The sequence below is a fragment of the Syngnathus typhle genome, linkage group LG10, assembly GCF_033458585.1.
Source record: "Syngnathus typhle isolate RoL2023-S1 ecotype Sweden linkage group LG10, RoL_Styp_1.0, whole genome shotgun sequence".
Lineage (NCBI taxonomy): Eukaryota > Metazoa > Chordata > Actinopteri > Syngnathiformes > Syngnathidae > Syngnathus > Syngnathus typhle.
In genome coordinates, this window is record NC_083747.1 from 10024845 (window position 1) to 10046421 (window position 21577).

The 21577-nt window shown below is 39.3% G+C and overlaps 1 protein-coding gene across 4 annotated transcripts in view; it reads left to right on the top strand.

Moving 5' to 3' along the window:
• LOC133161406 (zinc finger protein 516-like) overlaps positions 1–20380 on the top strand; it is a 35577-nt gene extending 15197 nt beyond the window's left edge. For 2 of the 4 annotated variants that reach the window (XM_061289885.1, XM_061289886.1), the window contains exons 2-5: positions 3028–5175; positions 7521–8762; positions 11602–11706; positions 16971–20380. In XM_061289885.1, the coding sequence (XP_061145869.1) occupies positions 3474–5175; positions 7521–8762; positions 11602–11706; positions 16971–17161 (3240 nt within the window). In that variant the 5' untranslated portion in view covers positions 3028–3473 and the 3' untranslated portion in view covers positions 17162–20380. The other 2 variants (XM_061289887.1, XM_061289888.1) reach the window with 2 other exon arrangements.
• Positions 20381–21577: the final 1197 nt, after the last annotated feature.

The following is a 21577-nucleotide window of genomic DNA, read 5'->3' on the forward strand; positions in this document are numbered from 1 at the left end:
CAATATATTCTATGCCTCATCCACAGACTTTATTAAAATACCTTTTTTTCCAAGACATTTAATAGCAGTCAGTGACATTAATACAGACCATTCCTTTTATAGTTATATTAAATTTCTAAAGTAAAGATAAATTCCGCTTTCACCTGCAGACAAAACCTTTCAGGCATGAAATGTTATACTATTATAACATTTTTTTTCCCTTAAAAAAAATCGTTTTTTCATTACAGCTGACCTGGAAACCATCAGTCTTCTGTGTGTGTGTTTTGAATGGGCAGTAAGTGTGTGTGTGTGTTTGTCTCTCTGTGTGTGTGCATGTGTGCTGTATGCATACATCCAGCTGAGCTCCATTCCTCTCACTCATACTCGCTACAGCAGACCCCCTTGTCTGGGAGTTTAAAGCAGGGATGGGGCAGGGGATGAAGAGTAGTGTGTTCATAATGGATTATTGATTGGACTAAGAATACACACTATGCATGTGTGTCACTGCATTTTAGGCATAGTGCCACTTTCCTTGTCCCACTCTGACCAGCTAGTGTCTCCACTTCATGATCAACTGTGCGGAGGCTGGCAAGATTTTTTTTTTCTCTGCAAAGCCCTCACTGTATGTTGTCCTCTCCAAAGTAGTGTCTGTATGAGTTTGTGAGTAACCCTCTGTACAAACGGTTAAACTTGCAATGCTGCCTTGTATGGAACACTGTGGTTTCCAAAAGATGTGTGGGCAAATTTAAAAGGCCCTCTGTTTTGCTCCTTGCACAGTTGAATTGCCTGTGTGCGGGTGTGTGCTTGTCAGCATTCAAACAGAAGGTTCACTCTTGATGTTTTTTTTACTGTGTCTGTTTGTCCCCAGATTCAAATTAGAAGTCTCTTTGGTTGCTAAGGAATCTTAGATTTTATATATAATATATATAGTATATATATATTAATATATAATATAATATAATAATATAATATATTAATATTATATATTAATTCATATAACATAACATTATATAATTATATATTATATATAGAATACATACATGTCATATATAATGTTATATTATATATATATAATGTTATATTATATTAATTAATATATTATATACTATATTATATATTATATATATATTATATTATATTATTATAATATATTACATTATTAATTACAAATATATTGTACAGATAATGGATGGATAGATATGGATGAATGGCTACAATATATACATCAAACTTTTAATCTACCTCTGACTCATTTAGTCTGCTTTGTAGGTTTGTAAGTAGAAGTCTTGAGGACTTCTGCAGGAAACATCGTGAGCCATTTACTGATTTCAATAAAAGAGTCTCCATAAATAGGTGGCTCCGGTACTGGGTATTAATTTCAGTGCAAGTTATAAAGACGTACAATTGTTCATGTTCATGTGCTAAAATCCTCATGTGGTAATGATCAGTTATCTTCTTATAATTAGAGCCTATCACTGGTTCTATTATGGTCTTTAACAATTGCATTTGTCTAATTTCTTATTGTCCACCATTTGAGTTTCTAGGATCTCTCAAATTAATAAAAGGCAATTTTCATCTTTCAAAAGTTTCTGAATTGTGACAGACACTTGGTGAAACCTTGTTCATAAGTAAAGTATGTCTTTTTAAATTGGGGTACTCTAGCAACAGTTTATCAAGCTAAGTGAAGGTTATTCTCATTGTAAATATGATGGACATATAAAGTAAAACAGACGTCCTTTTTATCTCTAAAACAAAGTAATCTGAACAATAACTGCAAAAGCTCAGTGTCCACGCCTAATGTAAATATACAGTATATGGTCTCAAATCTGTTCCCTGTTTCAAAATACCATCATTATTCTTTCCCTTTCATTTTGAGCCTCACTACGACAGCATTCAGTTCCAGTTTGAGAATGGAAGGCAATTTGTCTTAAGAGCCACTTCCTTTTGTGTACTTAAGAACCTTGTCATGTGAGCAGAGGCAGGTTTGTGAGGCCATTATGAGGAGGGAATATGGTGGCATTGCTGATTTTGCTGATGTGAACACGGAACATCCACCCTCCTCTTCCCCCACCATGATTGTGTAAAGTGTCAACTCAGCTGGTGTGGCGTCAGAGCCCCCAACCCCTCCACAAATCATTGCACAATCATTCAGATGGATGTTGTACATAAATACAGTTAAAGGAGAGGGGGCACACCGCTGAATTCAATCTACACTCAGTAACCAAAATATATAAGTACAACTTTGCAATTAATGTTATCATAACGTGTATCAAAGTTTGAGCATTATACAAGGTCAGCAGGTCATCCGCACAGTCAAGAGATTTGGGGTTTGAATCTCTTCCTTCCTGTGTGAGGTTTGCGTACTCTGGCTTCCTCTAAAAAAAAAAAAAAAACATTCATATTAGGTTAATTTAAGCCTCTATTGGTCGGTATTTTGTTGGGTATAGGGAAATTTGTTATTTGTCAATATCGTATCCGCCCTGTGATTGACTTGAAACTAATACAAGTTATCTTTCCGCCTCTTGTCCAAAGTCAGCTTGGCTAGATTGAAAGGGATACTCGGTAGAAAATGAGTGAATAATTCATCAGTTCAATTTTTAGTGCACAATGAGCAATGTTGTGTACTGTATTTCTAATGATGTGTGGGTCAAGTATAGATTTTTTTTTAGGATAGTGTGAGTCATTTTTACCATTTTGAATGTCTATCTCAATGGAAAAAAACCAGACTCGTTGACTCATTACGAAAGAATTTGAAACATATTTCCTGTTTCGGTTTTTAATTAATTGTTACTGTCACAAGCGAGGTAGTTTAGTTAATTAAAACAATCGAGGGTGTATCCACTTCTTGCCCAAAGTCAGGAGCGGATGAAATCCCATTACGCGTGACTCTATGAAGACCGGTTTTATAGAAAATGAATGATCAGATGTAAACTACTACTTAGTGAATATCTGAAAACAATTATACTAACTTTATTTCTCTTTTTGTCTCATTCCCCTCTCGTCTCCCTTCTTTCCACCTCGATATCCCACTTTCCTTTTCATTCTCAGGTGGATTATGTCAACGATTGCTGATCTGTCTACAAAGATGGAGGAGAAATGCCAGTGAAATGAATGAAGAAAAGAAGCGTTCTAATAATCAAAACTTTTTGGGACCTGGAGAGTTGAAAACGAAATTTTCATTCACAGATAGTGAAACGTCAGATACAACATTTTGAGATATCTATTTCAAATGTATTATTATTTTTGGAATTTAGGACATACAGAATAACTCAGACTGACTGAATTAGTGACAGTGATAGATGAAGATGGCATTATTTCCTATACATCATCTCTGGATGACTGCAGACTGATAATTTTTCAATTGACTAACAAAGGCCTACTTGACATCCCTAGATGTGCAACGGCAGATAGCAGTAGATTGATCCTTTTTTTTTTTTTTTTTTGCCTAAAAGAGGTACAATAAACAGGGTAGATCAAATCCCACTGTGGGCACGATGGATACTCAGGCTAGAACTCCGAGGGAAAAGTTGACTCCCATCAAGGTGAATTCCAAACATGATACGGAGGGTGAGGATGACAAAATACCAGAGACTTTTGACTGCAATGTTTGTGGCCGCAGCTTCCCTTTCCTGAGCTCTTTGTCACAGCATATGAGACGCCATACTGGCGCACGCCCTTATAAATGCCCCTACTGTGACCACAGGGCCTCTCAGAAGGGCAACCTCAAAGTTCATATACGCAGTCACAAACTGGGTACGCTCTCTCGCCACCACTCCAATGAGGAGGAAGAAGGGGGCGCAGAGGAAGAGGAGATGACTGTTTCAGAGGGTCTTGATGGAGGCACAAGTCCAACCAAGAGCAGCTCAGCCTGTAATCGGATGATCAGTGGTCATAGTGCAGAAGAAAGCCGCAGGAAAGTGCCAGTGAGGAGCGTGAAAAGAGAGAAAACTATAAGTGATCAGCTGCCTTACTGCTGCCGTCTTTGTGGCTACGAGGCCCAGCGGGAGGACCAGCTCCTGAGCCATATTGAGAAGGTCCACATTACTGTAGACACAGGAGAGCAGACAAGTGTTAAGGAAGAAGCTGTGGCTGAACCAGATGAATCAAAGTGTGATGGGACCTTTACCTGTGAAACCTGCGGCCAGGTGTTCACCCAAGCCTGGTTCTTGAAGTCACACATGAAGAAACATGCTGGGATCCTAGACCATTGCTGTCAAATATGTGGACGGGGCTTCCGCGAAGCTTGGTTTCTTAAATCCCACATGAAAACACACAACACCAGATCACGGTCTCGTGCAAAATCTGATTCTGCTGAGCATCCTGCCACTATCAATGATGTAGCACAAGATCCTGAAATTGTTTGCTCTGTTGAGTCGGTTTACCAAATGTGCTCTAAATGTGGGAATCTGTTTCATAGCATAGAGAGCCTGAGGGCTCATGATAAAGTCCATGGTCTCAGTTATGGAGATCAATCTCAGAACCAGTCACAACCCAGTGATGGTGAAGATTCACCAGCCTCAAAGAGACGTTTACTTGACTGCTTAGGCCTACAGTCTGTTGCAGTAAAGGCTGCGGAGGTTGAAAGTGATGCCATACTGGGTCAAAGAATCCCAGAGCTTGATCCAGTTTGCAGTTACCAAGCATGGCATTTAGCTACAAAAGGAAAAATTGTAGAACCAATTGAAAATATGAAGGTTTCCAGTGATGGAGGAAATATTGGAGAAGAAGACATTGCTACAGCCACTGTCGTTTACAAGAACGGTTATGCCCTTCAAGAAAAGCGCAACACAGACCGCCGCAGCAGCTCCGGTTTGGGAAACCAAGCATCATCTGGAGACCAGACACCAGAGAATCTCAGCGATTCGGAGTACCGGCCAACATCTCGCCAGGAACGGAGAAGGTCATCCCAGTCTCAAGGTCCCTCTAAATCCCTTGAGTGCTTTGAATGTGGGAAGATGTTCCGTAGTCGTCACCAGATGATCGTCCACCAGCGACTCCATAGAAAGGATGGTAGCAGGACATCAGTGAGCGACAAGGAAAAAAGTAGAAGGAAAGACCAGTGGAGCTCCATGAGTGACCCTGAATCAGGCTCCCCAAACCGACCTTTAACCCCGGGGTATGGAGATTCTCCACCAGCCTCCACTTTCAGAGACCAGGCATCTGAGATGGGCACTGCTAACTCAGGAGAGTTTCCAGGTTAGTCACAACTCATTACAAAATGCAAATTCTGCCTTCACAAAATGTCATAAAAAAATATTTTTATGGTTACCATAGCTTTGTAGCCTCAGTTTGTTTTGTGTGTATGCTCAAGTGTGTGTATGTGTGTGCGTGTGTTTTATCTGAACTCGTGACACAGTGTCTTTTTCTGGCTTTGCAAATGGTGGGGTTATAAAGTGGGTATAGCCAAAGTGGGTATAGCCAAAATCTTTTAGTTTCTTTTAGCAAGGCTTGAGAACAGTGTATCTTTTTACACCAAATCGATAGAAGAAAGAATCCCAAACTATACCCACAAATTGGGAGCTATTATCATCTACAATATATTCCCCCAAATTGGGAGCTATTATCATCTACAATGTCATTATAATACAGTTATTCATTCATTTAGATTTATTGATGCCTGCATTAACGACATTATCGTTTCTTGAGATGCTGAGTTATTTTTCTGGCATAGCATAATAACCATGGACTGAAATTAAAACGTAGTGGCTGATTTCAAACCACCCACTACAGTCTCATGAGTCCACTATGTCTGTTCATAAACTGGACTGAGGTAAATTTCCCCTCAGCTCTTTAGTTTGTGTGAAGTGGGAACAGATGCCACCACGTGGCCGAATATAAGAACTACAAAGGCTCTCAGACTTAACTGTCAAAAACAGTTTCCATAAAGGATCTCTATGGTTGAACAGTGAGAGAAAGGTCAACATTTTTTTGTCACATAAAAAAACAAAACACAGCACATAAATTCTATTGTAAAACAAAACAAATACAGTTTATCTGTCCCTACAAGGGCAGGCACTAATCATGATGGAATGTTACATTGTCCGTGTGCAGCATATGAGCGAGCTGTCTCACTAAAAAGTGGGATGCATTTGCTGTAAATGCTCAAAAGCGGAAAGAGGTGTTAGTAGTGGCTGTTCCTAATCTTCCCTGCTCTCAGTGATGATCAAAAATAGCAGAAACATTTCTTCAGGCATGATTGAGCTGTGAGCTATTTCAGGTCTTCCTGTCTCAGGAAACCCCCCCACTCTTATCCCCCTGAGTGAGTATAATTCTTTTATGGGCCCGGTTTTCTCTCTTTTAACTGTCTTTATGCACTGTTTTACAATCGTGACTGCCGATTTAGTTTATTTTGCGACATCCAGGAAACATCCATTTTAACAGCTTTAACTTAAATGACTTTGGCTGTGGTTTAGTTGAATGTTCTTTAGTGTCCACTGTGAGATGTTGATGAAATAGATGTTGTTGTCGAGGGTTGCAAAAATAAGAGTGTGTAAAGAGTGTGTTTTGCAATCATCATATGTGGACCCGAGTACAAAAAAAAGTCACATCCCCATACAAATGTCATGCACAGTGGTGTAGAAATTACATAATTGAAGGTGTATACATAATTTAGTAACCTTATTTATGCATATGACAGTGGGACTTGAAAAAGAAAACACTGCTCCTTTCAGGATGCTGTGTAATATGATAGTGACAGCAAATCAAGTCACTATATACAATGCTGTGTTATGTTAATTGACCTTTTATATTTAATGGATATTTGTGGTGATCTTATTGTCTGTTATGTACATATATGATTCATGTGTTGCTCAGTAGGCCAACTTGTTGACATTTAATTAGAGTTAATGGGTGTACTTTTTTCCCATTATTTACTGAGTAAAAGTGTATGGGGGAAAACAAGTGGCCTGATAGTTTATATACACGTAATCTTGGCACAGCGTGTATTGGTCATTGCCTCCAGCAAGTCAAATGAAAAACAGATGCCAAGTTCCGAGTGTACAAAAGAAAGGGTTGGTTAAGGAAATTGCTACTGAGTGTTGCAAGAGACAATACTCTGCCTTATTACCAGGTGTGTGTGTGAGCTTTTTGTTTTTGCATGTAAATCTAAGATTAAATGGTGGTAGTCAACGACTATGGTAGTTTTATTTCTCAGAAAAATAGGGTGTTGCCGCCATCAAGTGGATCGGCTTAAAACTGCACAAAAAACTAAATGACTGTATTCTATTGCCTCAATGTAAAACACCTAAACTGGCTAAATTTACTACAGTGTACTATTAGTTTCATAATAGTATTTCAATTTATATTTATATAATTTAAACAGGCTAAATTTACGAAAGTGCTGTATGAGTTTCATAATAGTATTTCAATTTATATTTATATAATTGGAATGTTTTTAGTGAATATAATTCTGGGTTATTGTTGTAATGACTAATTAGGGACATATTTGCCGATTTTATGATATATTTAAAATATACGGTGGAAAAATAAAGTCTGATGCTTTTTTCCCCACAAACCTTTGATTTGTCATTGCTCTGTTGCAGATGAGAGGCCGTACATCTGCAGCCTGTGTGACTTTGTCACCACTGAGTCACATGCATACCTGGCTCATGTCCGTGTTCAGCATTCAGCTTCCTCTGAAGACAGAGCCAACCCCACACCTAGAGTCACCCCCAATGGATACCCCAAATTGAAGAAAGCGCTCCTGCAAGGTCTGGAAAATATTCCATCCTCTCTTTCTGATCTTTCAACTTGCTCTCCTCTCCATGAGTCTGTTTTGGCCCCTATGGATTTATGTATGAGGCCCGAAGGTCAAAGGGGCCAAGCCCCCATAACCCTTGACAGGAAAATCCTCCCGAACCATAAATGCTCCTTCTGCTCCCATTCAACCCTCTATCCCGAGGTTCTGTGGATGCATCAGACTGTTGCCCACCGCATGACCAGTAGTAGCTCCAGTCTGGTGCCTAAATGGGCCCTGAAAAACAACACCAAGGGGCCAAAAGACTTGTCCTCCAGGAGACGAACTGCCCCCCCACCAGTCTTGGAGGGTAAAGAATGTCCACCCCTGCCAGCAGTTGTGCGTGTCCATCGCACACGACCCCCAACCCAGTCCAAAAAAGTACTACAAAAAAGCAAAGCAATTTTTCATGCAGACACAGCAGCATCAAGATCATCCCCTCACTCTTCATCTTCATTGTCACGACCATCCACATCCACCTCAGGATTTCACGCTGCAAGAGTCCCTCAGAGTCAACCTTTGCACTCCAGACCCAAAAGCGATGTTTCCTCTCGAAGAAGCTCGCTGTCATCCTCCACCTCTAAGGAGAAGAGCTTCAGCACACCTTCCCGTTCTTCAGCCCCAAGCCTCAACTCTGCTACTGCTACCAAAAGGGCAGAATGTTATAAGATGCCTCAGGAGGGACTCGGCTACATGCTTTCTAACAAGTACGGTAGCCAAGCAGAGTTCGACCAAGCTAGAGGCTCTTCTTATCAATCACTCACCAACTCCCGTGGCCAGCGACAGACTAATGCTACCAGGCCTAGTAGCATCATCCACAACTCCACAGCGGGGCACTATGGAGCGACGCAGTCATATGGAGGCATACTTCAGACTTCATCCTCCTCCTTGCCCTCAGAGGCTTATGGGAATGTGAAGCAGGAACAAACATCAGAAATCCCAGAAATGCCAAACAGCATCCTCAGCTTCCTCAAAAATTACAACCCCCATGAACTGGCTGCACTGTACCACCGCTGGGGTGCCACAAATTCACTTTTGGATCCCACTGGTAAGGAACTACATTTGTTTTCTTTTTTATTCTGATCATTCAGGCTCGCAAAGATATGTGGTATATAACTTACATTTTACATGTTACACTCATATCAGATTCACAACAATTTTAAGCAGCATAAAATAATCTTTTTCTATGAGTCGTAATATCTTTGGATTCGATTTAGACTTGGCAGTGGTTGTATTGATGTGTGCAAATGCATTTCTGTATCAAAAAATACACTCACCGGCCAAACATTTAGGTACACTGTATGTCCAACAAAGAGCTGTTTCTAAAATGATTCCATCAAAAGTAAATAATGTTTTTTTCAGTTTTTAATTAAAAACTAATATCGTTATTGTTGTTATGGGACAGTACTGCCATTCTACACGATGTAAATATTTGTATTTAGTTTCCTCAGAGGAACTAAACTGTAAGCACAAAAAAACTGTCACCACACACAGCCTTAACTATATTGACGAATTCCAAGTCCACCATTACTATCCCCCCCCCCCAAAAAAAAGATCTTGAACATTTTGCAAAATGAGGTCTTAGATTAGAATGACAACATTGTGTGTTTGTGAGATGATAATAGGTTGCATTTGGGTTAGCAAGTTTGTTTTTTGCTCCAAAATAATCATGTTTATCAGTATTTGTATTCTGTTGTTTTGCTTTAAAAAAAAATAATAATCTATTTGTCTGTGAAAGACGTGAGAGAACCTCTGGTGCGCTCAGGTCTGTGAGGCATGCCTCGTGTCCAGCTCCACTTCTCCCAGAAAGCTGTCACAAACTGTTTAGGTCACGACTGTGCCTGATGAGAGACTCGCACAGATGCAAATGGGGGAGGCAAAACATGGGCATGCGGAAACATAAGAGGCAAAGAGAGAGAGCAAGCGAGCGAGATGAGACAGAATAATTACCCCACCAGCTGCTTCGGAAATGGTCATTACTGAACATCAACATTATTTTCCCATTTTTAGTTGTGTCTCTAAGGTCAAGTGGGGCTGTGTGGTGCTAGGGGTCAAAGACAACAGCCCCAGAGCAGACGCATGACATCACTGTCACCCGTCCAGGCGCATATCGTCACCATCCGCCTTAGCCCTTTGAGTCACATGCTATAAAGTGACCTTTTTTGAGCAGCTACGTCTTTCTCCCTTTTCCTCTGCAATTTGTGTGTGTGTGCATGCATGTTTGGGTGCCTGTGTTTCCCATCCAGCTCTGTCTTGTCTTTCATTAGTGCATCAATGAGAAGGGCTGGCAGCTCAGACTAGAAGTGAAGTAACCAGAGGCCAGCCAGCAGTCGGGGTGCCAGAGATGCTCTCTGTCACCTCTCTCTCCCCCGCCCTGACTTTTTTGTCCTGTTTCCACCCGCTTTCTTCGTATAAACATGAAGAAATACACAAAACTCTGCTGAAGCTTTGTGTGACTGTAGACTCACCAGCATGCTCCCCAAAAGTAGAGTGAGTTTCATGTTTTGGGAACTGTGTTGACAAGCAGTTATTTCACCGTGCCGTGTCCATGTAGCTTCCAATGCATTAATAATATGAATAACAAAAGTGATAATAATGATTGTCATTCAGCATATAGGTCATCATCCAGTTAGCAAAACATGAGGAATGATGCAGGAAAATATACGTATAAACTCTATCTGTAACTAAGCTTGGTCATGTTACATAAGGAATGGCTTTGGAAGCAATTGATATTCAACAAGTGACAGTTGTTATCCTCAATTTTTATTAAATGGGTAAAGTTGATCAACTTTAGGCCTGTGCTGTCCTGAGCTGGAGCAAAGGCACACATACTGTATATATAACTGTTAAAACATATACAGGCACACACACCTGACATGTGACACACGGGCAGCGGAGCGGGCACATCACAGCCGGGGCGTTTTAATTGCCTGTAATTTATGCGGTGTGTGTGTCTGGCTGTCAGCCTGTGAGATGATGCTGTGTGACAGCAGCAGTCCAGCCCCTGGAGCTAGCCGCTCATAATGACACATTAGACATACTAATGATGCCTGCACTTGTCCACTACTCATGCCGCCTACCTCCATTGCCGCAGCCATGCTTCTGTGTGAATGTACTCATGATCAGTGTGTGCACAGTACTGACCTCTATGACTTTATTTGGCCTCAAACACAGCACGGTTTTGGAATGAACCAATTTTATAATATTATTTATAATTTTATTTTTAATTTTATTATAGCGAACGGAGATTCATGAAAAACCTAAAAGTAAAATGAAAATGACATTTCGTTCATGAAATAAACTTTAGAAAATATATTAATCGATAAATCTGATTAACGACTCTTGGGGTCGCTACACATACATTTTTTTACTCATGTTTGGCGACTAAAATATCGCATTTTTTGTCAGGCATGACGTCTGTACAAAATTTGGGGAGTTTTTGTTAGTTCTTCAAAAATATCTTTACGGAGAAGATCAATACGAATTTCTACAGAAACAATAGGGTACTTGCAACGTTGCAACAACTTTTATTTGTTTATTGCAGTTTTGCAGTATGTTCTGAGAGAAGTGGATGAAACAGTCGTTTGAGAATTGTAGTTTGCTTTAAAACAGAATACGTATTGAATTTATTTTTTATTTTGTATGTGGCAAATACTCCATATATTAAAAATGAATTCTAAAAATTAATATGAAGAATTTAAAAAAATTAACTAATGAAAAACACTATTATCGCTCTTGCACGAATCTATAAGGATGACAATGTCCTTTTGTCCTCAGAAATGATCATTGGTGAAATAATTTGTGTACTGGAATTTCTGGACTCTAAGCCGCACTTGAATATAAGCCATTCATGCTGGTCCCACAAATGTTTATGTGTCTATCATCAGGGATGCTGAGGTCTGTCATGCGACAGGGACAGCATTTCTGCCATGAGTGTGGGAAGAGTTTTGGTCAGCCCAGCCACCTCCGCACTCACATGAGGTCCCATACAGGTAAATAACACTTCACACCATTCACAACAAAGATTATATACTCTCCAGTCAAATGTGTAGTTCTACCTGCATGTGATCCACTGTGGTTGAAACAGAAAGATTGGTGAACAAGAGTTTACACTTATGCCTTATTTAGTTAGAGGACAGTGGCAACATATTCAGTATGAATCTTCAATATTTACTGTAGCACTGTAACACACATCTGGGAATCACGAGAGTCGCATCTTGAGGCTGATAGTGTCATTAGGCAACAAAAGTAACAAAAGGAACAGCAAAGGAAGCTGATTCAATATGTGAGGAAACAGCCAATAGTTTTGGTCCTTTAGTTTGTGACATAGACCCCCCCCCCTACCCCCAGCATCTAAGTATTCATCTTATAGCACATTTTCAGTCATTCACCAGTTATGACACCTGTGCACACACATCATAGCCTTCTCAGCCATTTATCCACTCAGAGACTCCAACATGAGTTCTAGAGAATATATGCATGGAAGGATTCACACTGAACAATATTTCATTGTCAGCCATTCCTACATGTACCCATATAAATCAAACCAGATCTTTTTGTTCAGTTGAGTGTGACAGCCAGTCTGTGAGTCCTTCCTTGCTCTGGGCTGGGCAGCTGTCGCTATTTTTTAAACTGAAACATGTTTTCTCTGGATACTGACCTGTGACAAATTGTATACATTATTAATCACATGTCAATTAGAGAAGTGCAATTTTGCATTCCAATGAAGCAGACCATCATTTATTCACACCAGTCTCATGAGTCCATTTGCATGTGCCATTTGTTAAACAACTTGACTGAAGCTATAGCCACATGTACATGTTTTTTTTTCATGATATATCATTGTAGAGTTAAAAAAACACTGGTGTTTAAGAACAACAAAATCTCCCAAGCAACCTTTGCCAAATCTGTAGGCTGTCAAACCTATGCCAAAGCAACAGGCGGCATGATTTTTTTTTTTTCCCCAGTCAGAGGCCTGACAATAAATCGCAATCAAGTATTCATGGATGAAGTTGTGCTTTCATTTAAGACCAGGATATATAGTTAACAAACAGTACAGATAAAAAAAGTAATGAGGATAAAATGTTCATTTTCCATGAAAGTCCCAATATTATGAGAATAAAGCCGCGGCTATTTATATATGACAAAAATCCATATGTTAATTTGTTAGAACCATAAAATATTAATCAGAAATGAATAAAAAAAAAATCTTTACACACTCTGGGTACTCTTCCACCCACATTCCCAAAACATTCATAGTGGGTTCACTGAAGACACAAAATTTTCCATAGATTTGAATGTGAATGTTTGTTTTTCTCTTTGTGGCCTGCTGGTGACCTGACATGCAACCCATAAGAATAAAGTAGTATCGAAAATAGATGGATATTTTGTGGTTAGATGGTTGAACAAATTTTAAGAGCTGATTTTTCATTCTCAAGGCGACCTTAAAGTGTTGATGATGCGAATGTGCCCCAAAACGTGTTACTGAAAACAACTAACTTGTGATTTTACTACTTAATTCCCATATTATTTGGACTTTCTTTATATATAGTGTTAGTTTCTTTTCTTTTCACTTGTTCATATGTGTTTGTGTGGATATTGTTTTATATTTTCCCTATTTTCTGTACTTTGCCATTTGTTTCTCTTCTTTTCCTTCCCATTCCTCTCCATCTCAGACTTTTTCGCCTGTCTCAATTCCAACCAACCCACCCATCCCTTTTCCTCTTAACTTCTATATTTTCTTTTACTCCCTCTGGATTCCCACACTTGTGTTCTTTTGCTCCCTCTGGCTCCTACCTCACTTGTCTCGGGCTCCTCTATTCCCTCTCCTGTCGTGTCACGTCCATCATGTGAGCATGCAGTGATCACAGCAGACAGTGAGATAAGTAGCTTCTTTATGGAGAGTGTGAATGATATGTGGCATCGCCAGTGATTCTAAGTGACAGAGGCCAAATGGTAAGTGATGCAAAGCTTTGCTTCCCCTAAGCCCTATTGTAAACACACAAGCACGCACACACACACACACAGCAAATTAACACACTCACGCCCGTACACAGACTGTGTAAACACTAGCCAAGACTGTAATTAATGTTGTCACCGACGATTGTCCTCAGCATGGACGTACGCACATAGAAAAGGCCATCCACCCCGAGGCCTCTATTAACATGCGTCATATTAAATCACTGACTTGGATCAACCAAGTTCCATCGCCATCATCATCACCTTCATCGCTGCCATCATCATTACCGCTAGCTCCTCTCCATTAGCATGGGCACTGGTGGCGAACGCCGCACTTTATTGTGCGACTGGTGGCACAAGGAGAAAAGCAAATGCTTGTGTGGGTCTTGATAGAGCTTTTAACCGGATGCCCCCTTCCTCCTCCTCCTCTTCCACCTCCTTCCCCCACCCTCCTCTTCCTTCTCACCCCACAGTTGGGTTTGATTTTAACGGACTCCACAGAGGTACTGACGCTCACACCACCGCTTCTGAAGCTCCCAAACAAGTATGTGGCACAACGGCTAATCACTCGGCTCCACCATCACCTTTGCATTGTGTCGTCTTTTTGTTGCACCTGTCAGCATGCGTTGCAATGTTGTCAACCTCTTCCCCCACTCCTGCTCTATTTTGTCTATTTTCTTATTTAATGTTACCTGGTGTCCTTAAAAAAGATTTTTGTCATGAGGAATCATATTTGCCCAAATTGTACATTTGTGCAACTTATGTCAAAATCAAATGCAGCAATTGTTTTGCTATACTTATAAGGCCCCAAAGTATTTCTAACCTGGCCTAATTTTTAGCGTGAGCATTTTATTTGATGAACTAGCGTGACTGTATTAAGTTGGAAATTACATGCAAAAGCGATTCAAAAATGCATGCAAGTGGTTAAAAAAGCCTCAATAAGTTATACAGGAGATATTATTGCAAAATATTTGCCATTCGATACATTTATTTATTGCTTTTACGTTCTTAACATTTTTTACATTTGAACATCTTTACTCCTAACCTTCAGCATAAATTATCGTGGGCTGTCAAACTCATTTTGTTTTAGTAAATACATTAAGCCAAATTTATTCTTAGGTGGCCTGGTCCAGTATATATTATATATTTACACTTATTAATTATTATCTTCTTGTGAATCTTGTTTCAAATCATGTAAGTAATCTGAAATTTCAGAACAAAAAATGGCATCATGGCAATATTTAGCAGAAAACATCAGCAATGAATCTACGGTGTTTGCGATAAGCAATCCTCTCTATTGACAATTAGCAGCACATCTACAACTATTTGCAATTAGTACATACCACTAAATGTTTTTAATAAATGTGGACCAAGTAACTTCGCAATCTTGTTTGTAACTTCACACTTGCATGTAAAATCACTTAACAAACAAAATGATACATTGTGATCTTTTTCTGCACAATTGAAATGGAATTTATCTCCTTTTTTCAACTTTGAAAAATGGTTGTTCATGTGTCACACAAACCCAAACAGCTTTTCGATGCTTGCGTTAAAATAAAAGTCAATGTTAAAATGAACTAGAAGTTATCTGACAGGCATATCAATCCCCACATTGTGGATAAGACCCCTTGACAGGCTGGTTCTGGTTTGTGGGACGTGCGTTTGAAAACAAGGCCATTCTGGTCAACTACTGTACAGAAATTAATAAATAGATTTAAAAAAAATATCGCTAAATAAATAAATGCATACATACATACATACTACATACATACATACATTTAGGAAAATGGCTATGCATGTATACGGTACCCTGAGAATGTGACAAAGCTATAACTAATGTTAGGCGTAAATGTAATTACGCAAATTACGCATATTTGGTGATGTAGAATTACAGTGAATCATGTTCCAATATACTATAGCAATAGAAGCTACAGTATATATTGCCATATTTATTTAACTGAGAGGGCCAAAAGTTAAAGGTGGAGAGAATAAGTAAAAAACAATGTCACTATCAGAGCAAACATATTGCGAAATAGCAGCTTTCCATCCGTTACTGATTCTCTTCGTTTTCAGAGTCAGTCACAGAGACAGGAATTGAGGCCGAGTGAGAAACAAGTAAATCTGCTCGGCTTTGACATTCCCTTGTACACGCTGCACCTTCAACTTTATTAATCACACACATCACACACACACACACAAGCTTGCCCCACATGACTGAGATTTACCGCACAGTATATGAGTGATGGGAGCAGGCGTCTGGCGGAGGGGTCCAATTAGATGCAGTGTTGACGCTGCTTTACGGTGACGATAACCTTTAGTATAATGTAGTGCAGCGGTCCCGTCAGCCGTGTTTCCTCACAGGACGATGTCGCCCAGGTTCTTGTTTTCCTCTCACGTCTAACCCTCACCTTCTTTTTCCAGCTGTTTTATTATTTTCCTTTATGATAAATTATACCTATTTTGTTGTTATCGCTCTCTTCTTCAAACACCCCTCTTTCTTTCTCTCTGTTGTGCTTCTGATGATGTATGATAACTGCTATATTTTCCTATGTCTTCTTCGGGGAAAATACAGGGGAGGACGGGCACGGGGAGTCATTTGTTTTCCCGCTGTGATATTCAGCCATTTATCAAAATGATAATTAGGTGCAATTAAATGGCAATCTCATTTGTTTTCTTCAGGTGTGAGCTGCTTATTTTTTATTATTCTTTCTATTTTTTGCTGAGGTTTGATGTCTGTCCCATTGTAGGTCAGTCTAATTAGAAGATGGGATGGGCATGTGTTGGGGGGGGGGGGCAGGGCGTTCGTCAGGCAGCTGGCTTGATGGAGTGAAGTACATGGAGATAAAATATCTGTTCAGGTTTGTGTGGCTTCTCCTGAAGGAGTTGGGCTGGCATGTATTAAAATAAAACCTACACTGGACAAAAAGTATCGTGACACTTTTTAATGGGCTTAGAAATTAGTGGAATGGACGAGCAGCATGACAGTCTAGTGGTTAGCACGGCTGCCTCACATTTCCGAGGGTTGGGGTTTGAATCTTCCTTCAGCATGGCTGGATCTCATAGTATTGGGGTTGCTTGGTCCATGGCGTATTACATTTTTAGTTTCTGTTGATGTATTAGCCAGGTCTCCTAATATTTGTATCCATATTGTGTATGCAATATGTGGCTTACGCATGTCTTTTCCTCCCCATTCTATTTTAACACTCTCCTCTGTTGTTTACATGGTGGATGTCATATTTGTGACCAATCTTTTGTTGCCACCACATGACCTTTGCAAATGTTGTGTTTTGTTGTTCAGGAGAGAGGCCTTTCTGCTGCCAGCTCTGCCCATACAGAGCCTCTCAGAAAGGGAACCTGAAAACACATGTCCAGAGTGTCCACCACATGCCTTTTGACAACAGCAAGTATCCAGATTCCAGAAACTTGTTACTGAGCCCCGAGGAGCGCAGAGAGTTCGGACAAACACCAACCCCACAAAATCAGCCTTAGCGCTTCTTATAAACTTCTGAATTTCAGTTCAAGCTAGTCAGGGACTCACATCAACTGAAAAATGCCATCATCACATTGAATAATAGAAGGATTTGATCAGCATTGGATTTTATGGTTGACAATGTGAAAATGTTTTCGCGCTTCAACCAACCCCCTTTAACGAGGGCTTCCTATGTTTCTTGTAGTTCAACAGTGACGTTTTGGAATGAACGAATGGCTGCTTTTCACGACTCAAAAATAATACAATGGGTAAAGTCAGATGAAGGCACAAACCTATTTTGCTCCGCTTCTTGCAATTGAAGGTTGAAAATAAGGATCACAATGTGTTGAATGATATATACTTTCTGAGGACAATACTGAACTCATTGGCATATGAAAATATATTTTAACTAACTGCCTTGGCACGCTACTTTAGTGAACAACTTGTTTCTCCCTTTTCTTATCGTCCTTGATGCATCACTTATAGCAGCATTCTATTGTCCATAATCTGCTGCAAGTAACATTTTTTTTTATTCACTTCTTTAATTACTTTATACTTTAATGAATTTAATAACTGATTATCAAATGAATGAGTTCTCCCTTCAAATATTTGGGCACAAAAAAGAAAAATATTGGAGCGCTCACAGTGGTAAACCATCTTAAAATTGACTGAAGTAATTACATGATTTGCAATATAGTGGCCAATAAATGCTATCTGTATTGTATAACTGATTAATCGACAAATCATCACAGCCATAAAGACTTCTTCTGGGCTAAAAGCCATTACAGTGTCTTATATGATCCAGCATGTGCAAATGGGTTGAAGTCACTTCACTCCACTCCTTAGTGAATTCTTAAGAGTGACCCCTCCGAGGGAGATGATTAGAGAGACTGGGGGGGTGGAGAGTGAGAGAGAGAGGGAGAAAGACAGAGAGAGTGACTGCTCTAATGCTCATTAAAAAGAGTTGCTTTTTAATAGCCATTATAAATGAGTGTACCACTTTTATGGCCATACAATTATTGTCAATTGAAGAGGAAGGGGCTGAGTGCTGGCACTTTCCATCTATATAACTCCTTTATATTACGGAGCTTTTCTCACACTGACACTTTGACTTTGATTTACACTGCAAACCTGCAGTGGGAGCATGTTGAAGACTCAGATTGAAATTACATAAAGTAAAGGGCAGCTGGTACACGTTTGGAGGCAAATATGAATCTGCTAATGCTAGCCAGTGTGATTGCGTTGTGAAAAATGCATATGGTAATTGGAGTTCGTGTTATTTTAGTTTCAGTTACATTTAGCTGAAGGCCGATGTTCAAATCCCCCCCCCCCCCCCCCCCCCCCAACTGATTCATGGTCGAGACAGCAGGATGCAAATTGTGGATCACACCATCAGACTTTATTTTTTCACCGAACGTTTCTACTTGAAAAAATGTTCTGTTTGATCTTATGACATGTAATCACTGCAATACACGGCCACTTCAAGATACCTGTCGTGATCTGTTTTGAGTTACAATATCGTCATTTGGTCATCTGCTTTGTATTAATCGTTATTTGCACTGCTTTTAGGCACTGGACAAAACCATTGATCAATTTGGGTTTTATTATTGATAGAAACTACATGAAATTCTCAGCCCAGAGTGTTTTATTTTGTATGATTCGTCAACTGGTATATTGGTGGGCCAAAGTGAAGTGTTACAAAATATTCCTTCTTAGTCCAACAGTGGGAAGAGTCACAAATGGGCTTTGGTATCTTCCATGAGGTTACGTCCAACTTGTCTCATGACGAAAGGCCATTCCGTCATATGCTACCAAATTGTGATGTTGAACTCTACTGGATTGTCGAGCAGCCTTAGCACAGATGAGGTTGCATGTCTTTGTGCATTATTTCCCAATCTACTTAAAAAGGATGATTAACATCCATCCTTGTGTTGTGCCTACCTCCTTCCAAATTGCATGTTAATATGAAGGAGGGGTTGGTCTTCACAGTTTTTTTACTTCATATTCTCTACTTGGGCTTGTCTTCAGCAACCCCCAAATTGAGTAAGCCATGCCTTGACATATTGGATATAAGCAGATTGTCACTTGTCAGGGAATGTAATTGTGTGGTACATTTTTGCACGCATAGACTATTCAAACGAGTTCGCATACAGAGTACGAAACTATTAGTCTATTTTAAAATCTCAGTAGTTTTTACAACAACAAAAAAAATAGATGTAATACCAGCTGAGATATGCATACTATGTTCTGTACCTTAATATGTCTAATGATACACCTAAAAAGTGTGTTTTGAAGCTGTGGGTAGTGAAAATACTTGAAAACAAATATTCTAGCCTTGTAGTGTAGAATAGTACTAATAATGCCCACGTTGTACAGAATTCCCTTTAAGATTAACTCCTCAGTTAGAAATTTGTACTCCGAAGTGTGACTTAGTGAAAGTGTGAAGCTGGAGTGACTGTAATATATAAACTGTTTTATCTGTAATCCACTCTTACCAAACTCTTTATATACAGCAGTAGAAACCAAATGGCATTGTTAGTGCACTTAGACTAGTTTACAGCTTTAACCTTTCATTCTGTTCTAATCTAGTCAAGGTTACTTTAAGAATGTTATTATAGCTAATAGACTTGTAAATTGAGGTTTAGGAACTTTTTGCATAGATTTTAATGACTGATCTTTTTTTGTAATGACTCTGTGTCACACCAGTTTACTTGTTTTTTTTTTCTGATGGAAAGTTTGACAAGTTGAGGCTCAGCAGTGCTTATTTTTCATGAAGATGTAAGAGCTTGTTTTTAGTCACTCTGCTAAATCGTAGGACTTTTGTCATTAGCTCGCCCTGTCTGGCCTTCCACGGGGGTTGTTTCCCCCCCCCCCCCCTTTGGTTGGGGCTTTATTACATATTTTAAATTGTGTTTTTGTGTCTGAACTTTTTATTTGTATTGAACCTCATGATTAATGTACCTATCAAGACCTTGTTATTCCAAGTGGTTTGGTTGAAAACTGTATTTATTATCACTTCAAAAAGGACAGGAGGGCAGTAGCAGGACAGGTGTTTGGTAAATTTGATTTTCTAGGTCATTATTTTGTGTTTCGTTAGTTTGTTTGTGTTGTCATTTTCAAGCCAGCAAAGCGACGTGAAAGCTCTACCTCGCCTGAGCCATTCTCAGTTCTGTTATACTTTTGTAAATTTCAAAAACATATAATGTCATGTCCAAAATAAAGACACATAAAATGATAAATTTTGCCAGCCTTTCATCTGATTGTCCTCACTTGATTTAATTGTTCCTTAGCCACTTGTGATGGAACACATCCATATTTAGATGAGACAAGGTTCATAATTAATTTTTTATTCATACTCACCTTTTCTCATTTGAACTTTACCATGAACCTGTCAGTGCATCGCCTCTAAAAATCATAAACGACTTGGCATGTATTCTACATTGCTTTGCTGCTCACAGGACCTACTGGTACCATTAAAACTCACTGTCAGGATCTGGGCACACATTATCAAACATTTCTTTGCACATCAACAGATTTCATAGACAACTAGATTCATCTGTTGCCACCATAATGATTAAACCAGTGAGCAGTCAACCCCATTATTATGACATTTAAAAAGTCAGTCTTGCCACTTTAGAGTTCCTGTTTTACAGATGCTCCACATCAAACATTGCCTCTCGGGAGAACATGGAGTGGAGGGCACTAAGTTTTATAAAAGCTCACCATCCAATGAATACTCAGCTCCTCTACCTAGATGAGTAAGTGACAATGAATCCTCAGATATGAATCTATCAAGCAAAAAGGATACTCGGTGGAATATAATGTGTGTATCATTAGACACAAGATATGTATTGTAATTGGGGAAGAAATGGTGGATAATCTAAACAGTGAAAACCCTGAAGTGTGGTGAAACATGGCTAGCCACGTATTTGTGTTTATCTGATCCCAATGTGAGGTGTGTCACAAAATGACCCAATATTAAGAATAGTTCAACTCTATACAGTTTAATTTAATTCCTATCTTTGCAGGGGTCATCAAACTTTTTGAAACCGAGAACTACTTCTTTGCTGCTAATCAGTGCAAAATGTTACCAGTTTCATACACACTTCTGAAATGACAAATCTGCTCAAATTACCCTGAATCATATGTTAGATGTTCATTTATATGAGGATGTTAATTCATTTTATGATGATAATTAGCAAACAAATCCATATAATAATGCAATACTTTATTTCTATTAATCTCTGCCGGTGTTTCACTTAAATCACATTTCTAAAAAAAAATCACAATGTACCGGTGAGCTATCGTTAGAAGAGGCTGCAGGCTACTCATGTAGCTCTTGGGGGCTACCGGGTGCCCGCGGGCACCATATTGGTGAACCATACCGAGTATCTTGAAAACAATATGACAAAATCCTGAACCTGTAATCTACCCCA